Here is a 15,150-nt window from a genome sequence, read left to right on the forward strand (position 1 = left end):
GCCTATCTTTGAAAATTCATATGAATTCTCCCCACTCCTGAGAGAGAGAAATATCCAATGCTCTTTGTTGCCTGTGATTCTCAGCGTGATAAAAGAACAGGGAGCATTTAAAAGGGAAAAGCTGGATGAGGTGTTTCGCCAGGTTTTTTTTTTTTTTTTTTTAAATCAGATGAATTTGTTCCAATCCTCCTCCTCTCCTCAATAAGGCTGCATGAAATAGTTCAAAGTACAGCAGAGCAGTCAGACACTATTTATAACAGACACTGATGCTGAAGTATGTCTAAAAATATGCAAATGGGTTATTTTCATCCGGTTTCATTCAGGCGTTTAAAAAAATAAATAAAAAAATGACTGTCTGGCTATAACAACAGAGGGTTACACCTTCAACAAAAGATTTTCGCTTTCATGTGAGCCAAACCTGTCAGCTACAATTACAGCACGACGCTTCTCGGCTTGCTGTCAGATCAACTTTTTTTTTTTTTTTTTTTTTTTAGGACAATGAAGCTCACTGTTGTCTCACCTTGGGCTTGACAGAATTGAATGTGTTGAGGTGCGGTGAGGATACGACATGCTAACAACGAGTCTGGCCTTCTCTTTTATCATCTTGCGTTAATGATAATGGAGGATCATTGCAATTAAATCATCAACAGTGTCGCTCAGACATGGGCGCTGCCTGGAAGCCTCCGTCTCTACTGAATCACAGATTTGGATGGTGCAGTGCTTTCACTTGATACTCTCTGTTGATACTGTCTCTGTTCTAGAAAAAAAAGGAAACATATCAACAAAACATAGAACATAAAGAGGTGAAAGGCCCGGGGAAAGAGGGCTGTTTTGGAGGTAGACTGCTGACTAGAAAACTGACTGAGAAACACGGACACAAAGAGAGGAGGATAAGGAGGAGCTGGATGAGCAGGGAAACAGAAGAGGAAGACGGAGACAAAGAGGAGTAAGAGGGAGAAATGGAATAAATGAAGGAGGAGGAATAAGTGAAGGAGGCGATAAAGAGACTGCAGTTATCCTACTCGTTATCTTGAGTGGCAGCCTGGAAACAAGGGCTCTATTAAGGCGGCTCTCGCTGGGCAAAGTAGGGAAGGAGTGGACAGACTTTCCTCTGCACCCTCCTGGGCTTGTTATGCCACTCTGCCATTATACCTCCTCTTCTTTTTATTCATCCTCTCCCTTCACCTTTCCAAAAGCCTTTGTCACTTTTTGGGGGAACCTTTCCTCATCCCGGCTGTTTGCTTTTCTCTTAGAGCGGAAAAAAGTTTAGCCCGGCATGCCCTTGTCTCTTCATCCCTCTCTCTCTCCTGCCAACCTCTTCACATTTTCCTTGTATCCAGCTCTGATCCGAGACAGGTGCAGCTCTTTGCCTTCTCCTACTCCTGTCGCTCCCCTTCTAAAGTCTTTTCCCGTCGCCTGTGACTGACAGAAAGTCCCGGGGGTTGGGGATTCAGCTCTGCTCTGTTGCATCACTGCCACATGTACATCTCCCGCACAGTAACCTAATTCAAAACTGATTTCCATTCCCATAGAGGTCTACTTGATAATCCTGATAGGCTCCAGGAAGAATCATTCAGAAATATCTGTGGATTACGGCTGCACATTTCCTTCAGATGCCATTTGAAAGATAAGTGGATTTCACATTTGTCATGTCAGATCACGTTTACCATGACGGCTGGGAAAAGGCTGCACAACCTTTAAGTCATTAATAATGTGTACAGAGCTTTTATTGGCATGTGCGCGACACAGCGATAAGGTTTCCGTATCGCTGCTCTTTTATGTACAGTAAAGTGTAATGGAGTGGTTGTCACTAGTCTTCAGTCTTCATTAAGCCAAAGAGCCAACTCAAATAATCAATCAATCATCATAGAACCCGAGGCAAATTGAGTTACACGCTGGGTTCCTGAAGACGAAACAGACACTGTAACCCAAATCCATATCTGCAAGCACTTGAGAGAGAAAGTGGATGAGCAATCATGGTAAATTGGAAACAAGCCTTGTGAACAATCAGTAGCTGCGAGCGCAAACACAATGCAATCACTCTGTAGCAGTTACCTTTAGCAGCAACATTCCTGCGTCCTTTAAGTACAACTGAAATCACAATTTGTACACTGATAGTTTTCGTTTACCTTTTTTTGGAGGGTTGATGTCAAAGCAGGTTTTTAAAATATCTTTAAATGTACATTCTATTTCTGTTACATCTCTGTGACTGGAAAAAAAAAAAGCATTTTGTCTTTTTTATGAACGATCGCCTACATCGGGAAAATGACTAATGAACCAATCTTGAATCTATGTTTAGTCAGAAAACACGAGAAAGTTAATTACAGAACGATTGTTTTGTTTAGGTGATGTCAGAAACTCAGTCTGTTTTCCTCTGAGTGGGAGGACAGATGAATGTGTGTGAGGGACAGTTTAACAAAATATAACTGCTGCATGTCACTTAAAATAAAGCGGTATTTGCTTGTGTTAAAAATGGCATTAAGAGATGACCTCATCAGTGTATTTGCATAAAAAATAGTTTTGACGACCCTATGGACTGTTAGGTGGTCCCTTCTCTTCTCTTGTGTTGCAGGTATACGTTCTGCATGCTCCTTTGAATTTGAATTTATTTAATAGAGACAATTCAATTTAACATAGTTACAATACAGAGCATGAAACTGATGAGCTGCATAAAGAGTTCATTCAGCTGTTGTTCATTTCCAACTCTTGTCCCTAGTTGGGCCTTTGGGTAAACAAACAGCCTTGTTTTGTTACGTCAGCTTCCTTTTCCATCCAACACACGCACAACACTTTTCACACAAGCCACTCACTAACATCCAAACCTCATCCCTTTTGCAACTTAATTTATGTTTTTGTAAATAATCAGCTTAGTTTATTGTTATTTTGGTGTCTCTCCCTTTATTTGCCACGACCTGTCATCATGACATAGCAAAAGTAAATATGTATCATAAGGAGTGATAATGGCAGAGTAACTCACGATACAAAGTAATACGTGATACATGACCCATTATATCGATAACAAAACTATACAGTGATTCTGCAATAACTGAGCAAGACAATCATGTAACGATACATCGTGATATCTGATTAGCTGATAAATGCCTCTAAAGAGGTAAAGTTCAGGATGAATCTTTTATTCACTGCAATTTAGTTTTAGTTCTCCTCCTATCATGCTTCATCTTTTAATTTATTTGCAGCCCTGTCTGATATGATCATGCTGCCATTTTCTTCTTTGATCCAACTTTCAACTTCTTCTTTGCTCAATTAACTTCTGTCCCGTTAACCTCATTCATGTCATAAGAGTAGAGATGCGGAGTCAAATTGGCAGGGAACCCTGTTAGATTTAGAGCACCATTTTTTTAAAGTTAAAAAAATCGATATTTGGCTCCAGCATTTGAATAACTGCATCACATAAGTCAGGGTGACAACATTTTGCTGTGTCGATATGTTACCCCATACCCTAATTGTATTTGGTGTATTTTTGTTTTTTGAAAGTGTTGCAGACCCACTGTTACTCATCTGCATCTTTAACGTGTTGTGGCACATTTGAGCTCTTTGTGTTTTATTGCTGCAACTTTGTATTTTAGGTTGTGTCTGATAGTTCATCAGTGAAGTGTCGAGCTTCAGCAGCCAGAGAGAAGGATGGTCGTTCAAAAAAGCTCTTTGTCATTTATATCCAGGACAAAACAGCAGACAGTCGGAGCCCCAGTTTCGCTCCGTGGTTAAATTGCAGGTCAGATGGACATATGCTGAAGCCCACAATGCAGCAGCTGCCTCGGCTTGACTCTCACCCTCGACCAATTATCGCACGTCATCCCCCACTCTGTTATCCCTGTTTCTGTGGTCAATCCATGTCCTGTCCTCACAATAAAGTCATGCGAAAAATCTAGGAACATTTTTTACTGTAGACGGACGAAGATAGCAACTTGTGAAGCATTTCCTGGCGTACAGCTTGATATTCCTCGAGGAGGTGGTGGAGGCAAAAACAGAGCTAGTGGTGTAGGCTAAGGTTGAACTGAATCCTCTGATGAACAGCTGTGTCACAGTGTCACACCTTCAAAATTATAGTATTCCAGTGTTGTGTTAACCACTTATCGAGCTCTCTGAAAGAAGCCAAAAATAAGTTCATTGCAAGTATAAGGACTATAGCATTTAGCATGACAACTGAGTAAATGTGTTGCATGACTTTCTAATTATTCCTTCCTAATATTTAAGCAGATAGCTTTTTAATCTGCCTAGAGTTGTTTTGGGTCTTATTCAGCAAGTAAAGGTATAACATAAAATATTTGTCCATGAGTGTACGGAGACATTAGCTTGAAAGCTAGATTAGCTAGAAAGCTAATGAGGATTACAATTCAAAGTCTCTGTTGTCCTCTTAGTGCTACATGTCAGGTTGCTGAGTGGTTGTGTCACTGTCAGTCATTAACACGCTGGACATGTACTAGTTTATACAAATAGTGTTCTGTAGACTTTATGTCCAAAGTATTAACCCCAAAAACAGGGAAACAGTGGCTCTCTGACTGGTTCAAGCACAAACCTCTTGGAACCAAAAATAATATAAAACATGAATTTTCCACTTTTGATTATTCATTTTATTTCCTGAAAAGCAGCAGGGGAACAAAATATTGCCATTTCATTTCCATTGGCCTTTCTAGCATTGGAGCCCCAACAGTGGGCTATCCCTAGGAGATGTGTCATTTAGGTAGAAGCAGCAGGTTGTGCTTAGCTAAACGTCGACTCTGGCCATTAGCAGGGCCTAATTAAGACACACTAATTACGAGTGATGGAGTGAGTGCTTTGTAAGGCCGTCTCTAAATAAATAATGAATACATAATCACTGTGCTTAAACAAGCCGCTTGAGCTTAAACAGTCACAGGCCCCCGGGCCTTGTGGCTAGATTGTGCAGCAAAGGAGGGAAGGAAGAGAGAGAGGGAGAGAGAGAGAGAGAGAGAGAGAGAGCTGCAGCGATGCATCATGGGAGCTGTCAAAGGGGCTGGGAAAAAATTAATATGGTTTTAAATATTCACTACCTCTGCCTCAGTGTCGGGTGGGAGGCACCCTGGGGAGGCTTCAGCTGTGGTGGGGTTGAGATGTTTTCTTCTTGCTTCTAGCATTGTTATGGATGTAACGCACACTGCGGTCCTCGCTGTTTTTAAAATGACATGACAACACAGCAGCAACAACCACGAGCAACTGCACCTGCGGACAGTCCGGTTTTTCACTCACATTTACCACATCTTCTACTTGTCTATCTTTGCATGGCCATGTTTGCTGTGTGTTTTCCCCCCTGAATGTTATTTATCAGTCTCTTTAGTTTTTTTCTGCCTTAGTGTCTAAATCTCCAACAAGCCTCAAATCAATGTAAATTAGGTCTGAGGGAACAAATTGTTTGTCTGGCCCCGTTCGACTCTGTCCTAGTCAATAACACGGTGTGACCTCAGGGCTTCACACTCCTCAACTCACCCACTTTTAAGTTTCATCATGGACTCACTGACCATCCTCCCTATCCTCTTGCTCCTTTTCTTCCATTTTTTTACATCAATATAAATCACCTCCCTTTAGCTCGCTATCCTGAACCCCTTTTCCTCTCATCTTTTCTTACGCCTCATCTGCTTTAACGCAATAGTAAAATATCCTCCTCCTTTTTTTAAATACGCCTCGTTCAATTTTCATTTTCCTCTTCCTTCCCTTTCTGATCATCCTCCGTTTTTATAGGTTGTAAAAAAAAAAAAAGGGCGTTGAATATTTTATACGCAAAACACAGGATATGGAAACTCTGATGAAAAGGCGCCGTCTCACTCACATGAACACAACGCTCCTGTCTTAGCTCACTTCTTTTTACGAGAGTATCAATGTGGAAGAAGAAGTGCGCTGGTTAAATGATCCCGATTTGCGAAAATGAGTTTTTCCTTCTAATAAAACATCAATTTACAGCGTAGGTGTAATTCACCAGGGCTCCCTGATAGTGCTCTTGAACATAACCCTTCAGGAGTGTGTAGGAGTCACAAATCTAAATAGCATCATTAACACCTTACATAAAAATCTTTTATCTTCTTGTCCTCAAAGAACACTGAAGATGCTAAAATAGCCACAGTGTGATTTAGAGCCATTGATTAAAAAGTGCTTGGAAGGACACGGGACGGCAGATGAAATGAAAGATGAGAGTGAGAGGTGTCCATCCTCAGCATCTGATCAAACGCTCTTCCCCCCCTGGAGAAGCCCCCGGTGTCCTTTGAGGAGCTCGCAAGAGGACGGACAAGGACGGCAAAGACGGCCATTAGTTGCAGAAGTGTCAGCTTAGTGACAACAATTTTTAACTGGTGGGCTGGCAACCCTAACAAGCGTGAAGATGAGCTTGAAAGGGGGAGATAATGAGCTGCAAATAAAGGAAATACAAAGACTACCTCCCCATTCATCTCAGAGCAGCAGTTCAGCTATTCAGTCAATAAACATACGTCAGAGGCTAAACAGAAGGGAAGCTCACAGATGGTGGAACCAATTATATCATGCTAATAGCCTGCTAAAAGTCAGTACAGTCCCAGTTTCTTACAGCACTTTTAAGTTATGATAATCATAAAGTTATGAACATTCTTCTATTTCAGGATCTATTTTCCTAAAAGCATTTGAAGTAATGACACTCACTTACTGCATCATGACTTGGAGTCTTTTAAGCGTAGTGCATGAAATCTAATTTTTAACCCAGACATTTCCAAACGGTAAAATGCTAAAGCCCACTTAACTTTACTCTATCAAAATGTCTTGGTCTCATAAATGTGAGAAGGATCGACTCGTTACATGACAGGGCAAAGTGGCGTGTGCTTAACAGTAAACTAAAAGAAATACACTTCAATGAAAACTATATATTAAATACTCTTCTCTTAACAGTCTGTTTGTCATACTTCTACAGTATAAGGGTAGTTTCTGTTGTTAAACCTGTAAAAACAGTGCTTATTTATTACAAGGCGCAGAAACAACAGAGTGATGCAGAGAGCGAGAGGGAGATCGCACGAGAATTAATATCACCAGTAAACTGACATTTTTGAAATATTAGCATGGCGTACCCACAGATTACCTGATTTATGACTCACAAGCTCAAAGGAGAACTACAAGATCACATGGGAATAAAGGGAACAACGTGCAAAAACAACATGTTATGTTGTCCTTCCGTGGTCGATTTGCTATTCATTTGGTTCCCGTTTTGACATAATGTTGATAAAGTGATCGGATCTACAATTGGGAGTCTGTATATTTTATTTTGAAATCGACTGGATGAACTCGGCTTAAAGCTGTTTTACTTCCTGTCCGGGATTATCTGCTCTTTTCAGCTTGACTTGAAATGTTCCGTTTTATGTGAGATCAAATGTATTCAAATGAAGTAATTGTTTAGCTTAAGAAAAATATCATTTTTAAACCACGAAATGACTTCCAAGTCGATATTTTGGTCAAATTTCAATGTATTATGTAGTAATCATTGTTGAGTAGGGGTCCTGCCCACCCTGTCAGAGTTCCATTCCTCTATAATAACCCACTAACTTTATGTAATCCCTTACGTGAATAACCTCTCTAGTCCACCTGCTGTACTTTCACAGTCCAAGTCGGGGCCACAGCCCAAACTTTGGAAATCCTTGGTTTAGTGCAAACTTGAAGCCAGACTCTAGTGACACTGATAGTGAAGAAAGTGGTATTTCATGTAATATGAACAAAGATCTTTGAATGCAATCACTTCATTATTAAATAAACAGCCCTATAGGCTCTGAGAGCGGATATGGAAATGACCACGGACATGAAGATTTTCTCTGATCCTCCTTTCAGGGAAATGTTTTAAAATAGATGATTTGTGTCAAAAAGCCATGAATTGTGCATGATCTGTCGACGTTCAATGCCACTCTTATCATCATTGGCTTTGCAAAAACTCCCAGAGAAATGACATCCCGATCAACCTTCACAATGACAACCACACTTTGATGGACAGAGGTGCAGGCCTCAGGATTTTTTGTATTTTGTTCTGATTTTTCCGAAACGCCCTTGAAGTAATGGGGGATTTTGCTCACATGTGACTAAGCCTTCAAAAATTAAATTAATCTCATCTCGCCAGAGTTCCACTTTTCCTAATCTTCTGTTTTGTCTTTCAATATCTCCTCTCTTAGTATTCAAGTGCTTTTAGTCACCTCTGTGTGTTTTTATTCATAACCACAATTTGGAGCCCAATTCAGGCTTAAGTGCAACTTCCAGCAGCTAATTTGTTTGCACACCATGGTTTACTGTTTTATTCCTCCAAACAGCAATATTTATCATATGAAAGACTGCAGACTGAAAGCTCTGATCACTGACTTCAAGTAAGGCAACATTTTCAAAATGCACTCAATAAGTTCTCCATTGCTTTTATGTTTCATTTATGCGTTGCTTTCATAACAATAATGGTTTGTATAAAGTTATATTAAAATGACTAATACACGGTGGACAGCCAGAGTTTGTGCTTTTGTATCTGCTCTTAAGTGCTGCTCTCAGAAATGCACGTAAAATTTTAACAGATGCCCACTGAAATGCTCTTAGAAAACAGCCGCCAAAAAAAATCTATATTGGGAAACAAGGCCTGGAGCATTACAGCGGGGCAACCTTACTTCTCTGCCTGCAGCTCAAACAAAAAGCACTCAGGATCAAATTGGACAGCGGCTGCAATTTCAACAGGACACAATGTGTGTTGATTTTTCCACATCAGAGAAATTCAGAGATCAATCACACAAAGCAATGACCTCACTCTGTCTGTGAGGCATTCAGGCACTTGTTGGTAAAAAAAAAAAAAAAAAAAAAATAGACAAGACTTTAACAGCTTTATCAAGTGAACAACTTAATGGCTTTAGCAGCACATTTTATTATTCCACATTTTCCAAGCCAGAGAAGAAAATGGACCTCAAAATAAACCAAATATTCCAGCATTTTGCCATCGTTCACCGAACCCACACAAGGACTAGTGCTACCCTGGGGCTCCCATGTTGACTATGCGGCGTGTTCGGGGCACACATTACATGGCCGGCGCTGCGTACATTTATATCCATGACTGAAGAGAATGTGCCCTGGCGCGGCCGCATCCTGCATAATTCATGATGTGTCAGAGTTCTCCACTGGCTGGTGTCTGTCAGTGCTGTGCGGCCCGTGTCCCTCCCCATCCATTCCCCCTGAATAGTAATGACATGCCACCAAGCGCACACACACACACACGAACGCACACACTAACTTAGCCACATGAGCTCATAATAGAAGCAGAAAACACATGAACTCACATCCACATATGTGTGCAAATAGAAGTACACACAAAGAAACATAAAATGATGTCAATTATACGGTGCTGAAAACCGCCGTACAACAATCAAAATGCGGATGCAGGTTGACAAACTATTAGTGCTTTCTTATACATTAGTGTGTGTGTATGCTCATAGGTGTGCATTTGTGTATCCGTGCTGCCTTAAAGAGCTCCTGCTCTGTGTCTCATGACAGGCCGTCAGTCTGCCGCTGCAGCAGCAGAAGTGCTGGAGTCCCCAGGGAGGCCTCTAAAAGCTCACAGGGTTCTCTCTTTCTCTCTCTGTGTGTGTGTGTGTGTGTGTGTGTGTGTGTGTGTGTGTGTGTGTGTGTGTGTGTGAGGGGGGCTCCAGACTTAGTGAAAGCTTTTCCATGTTCATCCACCCAGCCCTGTCTCTCCTCCGCCACAAGCCTGATTCTGCATCCAAATGCAGAGAAAACTCACTAACCCCGACCCTCTATCCACCCATCCCTCTCCTCGCGTCTCCCAACCCGTCGCTGCATCTGTCATTTACTCCCAACATCTCTGTATCTTCCTTTCCACTTCACCTCCTCTCAGCCCCCCCAAGTCGTTACCTCTTTTTCCTCTCCCTCTGAGAGTTTGCATCTGTCACTCTCCCCCGTACATCTCCATCTCTTTTTCCCCAAACTATTGCTCCCACAATCCTCCTCCTCCTCCTCCTGCCCACCAGCAGAGGCTGCATATCCAACAGTACATTAACCTCCATACATCTCTGTGAGCTCCTCCTGTAGACACTTCCCTCACTGGGAGCTCCTGTCATGCTGTGAGGAGACAGAGAGAAGGACCCCCTCCTTTTCACACTGAATGACTGCTGAAGTCTCTAAACAGTGCCAGAGGCTTTAGCCTTGTAGCAGGGGGCCCTGACGGTGGTCTTTGGACTATAAAACCACAAGTACACGAGGACTGGAGCTGTCATGTTGCAGACTTTGACAAGATTGGGAAAGGATTCAGATTGTGGGAGGGAGGCGAGAGATCGACATGTACGCTCAAGCGGCAGCTGTGGTGACAAAGTCTTGTCGCCTGAAGCACAGATAAGGTGCGCGAAATTCCGCTTGCATGTGAGCACTTTGTTTGTTTTTGGGTTCCCTACCATTGAATTCTAATCAGTCTGAATGATGAGCAGAACAAATCTGAAACTCCCTGAGCCACCTCCAATCATTCATCCCCTGACTCCTGTCGGGGTTTGATTAAGATTTAGACAACTGTATTTATGGAGAAAAAATGGTTGCAAGGAGCTGTCTTACAGTCACAGTAAATGGATAAAATAACATCTTAAAGGGTGGTTTAATGATAGATTGTCTCACTTCTGATGGCATCAGCCAATGCATTAAGATATCTGCTCACAACACTACAAAGGAAAGTGAAGGGAATTTTGTCTTGTTGGTGATGCTTTAAGTAGGCCTATACCTTTTTTGATAATATTTAGCCAATACTTAGGCAATAATATTTCATAATAATAATTTAAAGGTCACATAGTATTCTCCTTTTCAACAAGTTTAAACAAGTCTCAGAGCTCCCCAAAACATATCTCTGAAGTTTATTGTTATAAACTAACACTGATCTTGTACATTAGCATGCTATTTCAGCCCTGCTGAGAACAGGCTGTTTCTGTATCTGTAGCTTTAAATTCAAGATAGCTGTGTCTGACCACGCCCCTCTCTTGAAGCGGACATGGTTTTGGGCTCTCTTGCACCATGCCCAATTTACAGTAAGGAGGCAGATTGAAGGGGCAGAACAAACACCTAGCTGTGGGAGTGTCCTCCACCTGGGGGAGGTGTTACTGCGCTTTGTGATGTCATGAAGGGAAAATCTCCAAACAGCCTGTTTAAGCACACATTTTCTGAAAAGTGGAGCAGGCAAAAGAGGGAGAGGATGGACTTTTCTTATAATTGGGGGGTTAGTCTACAGGCTAGGGGCACACATTAGTGTTCGAAAATCATGGTAAAGTGTATTTTACATAATATGTGACCTTTAAACAAGCTTGAGAGGTGCTGATTTTTACTTTTTTAAACAGCCACGCTGGCTGTTTCCCTCTGTTTTTAGTCTTTATTCTAGGATGAGCTAACTCCTGGCTGTAAAGTAGATCTGATGGACAGAAGTGGAAGTGGTATTGATGTTCTATGTTATAATATAACTTTTGACATTAATGTAAGTCATTGTATTTCCTAAAAGTCAAACTACTCAAATATTGCAGATATTCAAAAAACATTCTTGATCATTATTAGACACTTGAGCAGACAGATTGCTGTTGAATTTGTAACCCTTCATTTCCCTGTTTTGGGGCCAGCAAGAATCCAATCAAATTGACTTTATTTTCATCTTACTACTCAAAATCTTTGAATGATTTTGTTGTTTGTTTTTGTGTTTGTCACACTGCAATTGGATACACAATCACCATACTTTAAACACATTTATTGCATGATGTCATCATGTTTATTGTGACTGATCAAATAACAGACAGAAAGAGTTTGATGTTCGGATACAGATGGATGGTGAAAGGGTTAACTGGAGGTTTTTTCCAATGCAATTCCATTTTGATTTCATTCAATGTGCTTCATTGGGGTACCGGTAGAGATAATCAAAACACATTTGCATGCTTAGATACAACTACTCCTTTATGCTTTTAGAGGTTTGTGAACTTTTTAAAATGGATATCAAGCAGATGAAACGAAGCTGAAAGCACCTCTTACTCAGACAGGATGTGTCACACAAAGCAGGAGCTCCATGTGTCTGGGTCAATCAATGTTCAAAAAATCAGATCATAAAATCCCCCCTTTTACCATAAGGTCAACAAAAGCAAAGAAAATATCTACATATGCGTGTCTTAATTTCTATTATTGATCCATGAAGGTGTTTTTCATTCAGTATTGAGTACGGCTTTATGACAATTCCTGAATATTTTCTACAACAGAAGCCTGAGGACCGGTATGTGGTCAATACATGCAGGACTTGTATTAATCATGTTGCCATTATTATAAAGGACTTTTGGGTGCCTTGCTCAGGGGCACCTCTGCAGTGCTCAGGAGGTGGACTGGCGCCTCTCCAGCTACCAGACCAATTTCCGGACTTGGTCCGTGCCGGGACTTGAGCCGGCGACCCTCCGATTCCCAACCCAAGTCCCTACAGACTGAGCTACTGCCGCCCCCAGATATGTAGTGATGAATGGAATCACCTTGGTCTAGCAGCTGCACATTGTGGAAGATTTCTCCTTTGATCGACTACTCTGCAGATGTTTTTTTTTGAGGCGCAGGACACACAAAAGAGAGTAATGCCAGAGAGGGGGGGGGGGGGGGAGAGAGAAAGGCAGGATCTAAAACACTATAGAAGGTAATGAAATGTGTGATTGCCTGGACCGTGCCATTAGTGAAGGACGAGGTCCTCAGAACCTCCTCTGCTGCAAAATGGGAAGGAGGATAAGTCATTACGGGTTGGTGTGTTAACACATTCCCAGTAGCTCTCATGCACACACACACACACACACAGATACACACCCCTTTCTCAGCATCTTAGAGCCACACCATGGGGAAATTCATTTACCTTAAGACGGGCAGTAAAAAGGACACCTCATAAAAAAAAAGGCCCTTTATGTGCAATCAATACCTGAACCAATGAGCAAGCAGAGAGGCTCCGTTTGCTTCAGTCAAACACGAACGCTCACACCGAGAGAATGACTTGACTTTCTATCAGCTCGGCCTGCTCGTCTTGTGAAGGACACTCGAGGAAAAAGGTTGACGCGGGTTATGAGAGAGGTGTTGCTGCTATAGATTCAACATACAGTGAATCCCTGCACAACTGCAAGGATTACGGTCTTTCTTGGTTACCTTAAATCACCAGCACTGCAGGGGAAAACACACTGAATAGGATCCAAAGCCTGCCGTCTTATCTGCACAATGTGTCTGACATATTTCCAATGCAAGAGAGCAAGCAGCGATATGGTGTGTGCTGTAAACATAGGGCCGCCTTAATACTCGCTTAAGCTATCACGCCCTATCTGATACCGTGCACGGGGAGTTTTTTGCAGGTGTAATTTGGATGTGGCACAGAGCCGATGTGGGAGGAACGCCACGCTGATTAATATGGCCTGTGATATGAGGTAATTCCCATACTGCTGCAACTGCAGTTCAAATCCTCCGTCGGGCCATTGGAAGAGGTACAAGCTCATTATTCACCACGCAGCGCGGACCCACACAGTTAGACGCAGTGGTGGACACACACACAGAGCCATAAACACACATGCACGGATGATATGAGAGTATAAGCGCTGGATACATCTCTGTATTTACAGATTAGTGGTTCTGTTCTCTGTGGTCAGAGAGAAGGCAGCTCCACAAAGGGAGAATAATCAGTGTTTTTAAACAAGAGTTATGACAGGTTAACTAAAGCAAACAGCGTGACGTTTGGTACCTTTTCTACGCTCTCTATATCCTGTAATATCTACACAAAGCTAAACATCCCCTCACTTTACCTCTTCTTGCAGTCACAAGTCCTCCTTGAGCTATTTAGAGCACGAAAAACAAAAGCGTGGAATCTGAATGAACTCTTACCTGTCTCGCATCTCTTCCCGGTAAAGCCTTGCTGGCAAACACAGTTGTTAGGTGACACGCAGGTTCCTCCGTTCTGGCACAATCCATCACACATAGCTAGAGGTAGACGACAAGAGAAGAGCTATTATTCACTAAGATTAACGAGCATTAACTATGTAATTAGACCGGCAGCAGCATATGTATTTGCATACAGAATAAGAGCTAATTTGGTGGTGTGATTCATTACGTGCTCTCGTGATATTATTTCGAGTGATTAATGCATCTCACCAAGGTTAATTCAGAAATGTTCATTATCCAGGCGTAGGCTCTTAGTTAATGTGTCCCCAAAACCCAGACAACTCATTGAAGGTGACAGAACACAATGGAAATAAATGAAAATATTTACATAAAGCTGCCTCCCCTGAACAAAGAACAAGAAGTATTAACTAAAGAAACCAAACCCAGTAACAGGGGGAACATAGAGTGGAGTTTTTATTGGTGGGGCACTCCAACAATTTATTTTTGATCTTGAATCTGATGTCAAATCAAATAAGGAATTAAAGCACAAAAGGACGGACTTTCCCAGTTTGGGCCAAGCTTTAAATTATGTATTCATGGGAGCGCCAATAGCCTAGTGGTGAAGTCTCGCGCCCCATGTACGGAGGCTGTAGTCCTCTTCGCAGTGGCTGTGGGCTTTTCTGCATCACATCCCCGACTCTCTCCTCCCAACAATTTCTGTTCTCTTTCAGTTGCCCAATAGCAAAAAGGCCAAAAAAAACAAAAGCAAAAAAAAAATGTATTCCTCATTTGCTAAAATGCAAACCCATGTCAGATCCAACACAAAGACATCATTAGGGGCTTTTTGTTTCCAGAACACCAATGATAAGTTGGTATATTAGGCTGATCAGTTTGGATTTATAATAAACACATTTTAAAAATGTTATAAATGGACACATCTTTCACATTTAAAAGAATTACACCAATTCTAAGCTTCACATTGTTGACTATTTCCTTTTTGTCATGTCACACAGAACTGTTTCAGGTTTTGTCCAGATTACTGAGGTTAAGAAGCAGCTTGATGGAAATCGTTAGTATGAAATTGTGACAAGCAATTTTCACCATATTGTTAGGCTGGTTCGTTTAATTGAGCAGTACATTAGAATAATCCATGTGGTCATTAAAGAAATAATTAATTAGTTTCATTTGTTGTTTCAGCTATGGCAAAATTCTACAGAAATATAAAAGACTTCATTAAACTTTCTGAACAGCATGTGTGCTATTCTCTCACTAGTTTACCGACCTGGATGT

General features: G+C 41.5%; 1 protein-coding gene across 1 annotated transcript in view; it reads right to left on the reverse strand.

Annotated features, from left to right (window-relative positions):
- Positions 1-15,150, reverse strand: part of nell2a (neural EGFL like 2a) — an 88,460-nt gene that overhangs the window by 13,598 nt on the left and 59,712 nt on the right. The window contains exon 15 of the mRNA XM_061035816.1: positions 13,864-13,959. Within this exon, the coding sequence (XP_060891799.1) occupies positions 13,864-13,959 (96 nt within the window). The remainder of the gene's footprint in view (positions 1-13,863; positions 13,960-15,150) is intronic.

The sequence above is a fragment of the Labrus mixtus genome, chromosome 4 (genome assembly GCF_963584025.1).
Source record: "Labrus mixtus chromosome 4, fLabMix1.1, whole genome shotgun sequence".
NCBI classification, from domain to species: domain Eukaryota; kingdom Metazoa; phylum Chordata; class Actinopteri; order Labriformes; family Labridae; genus Labrus; species Labrus mixtus.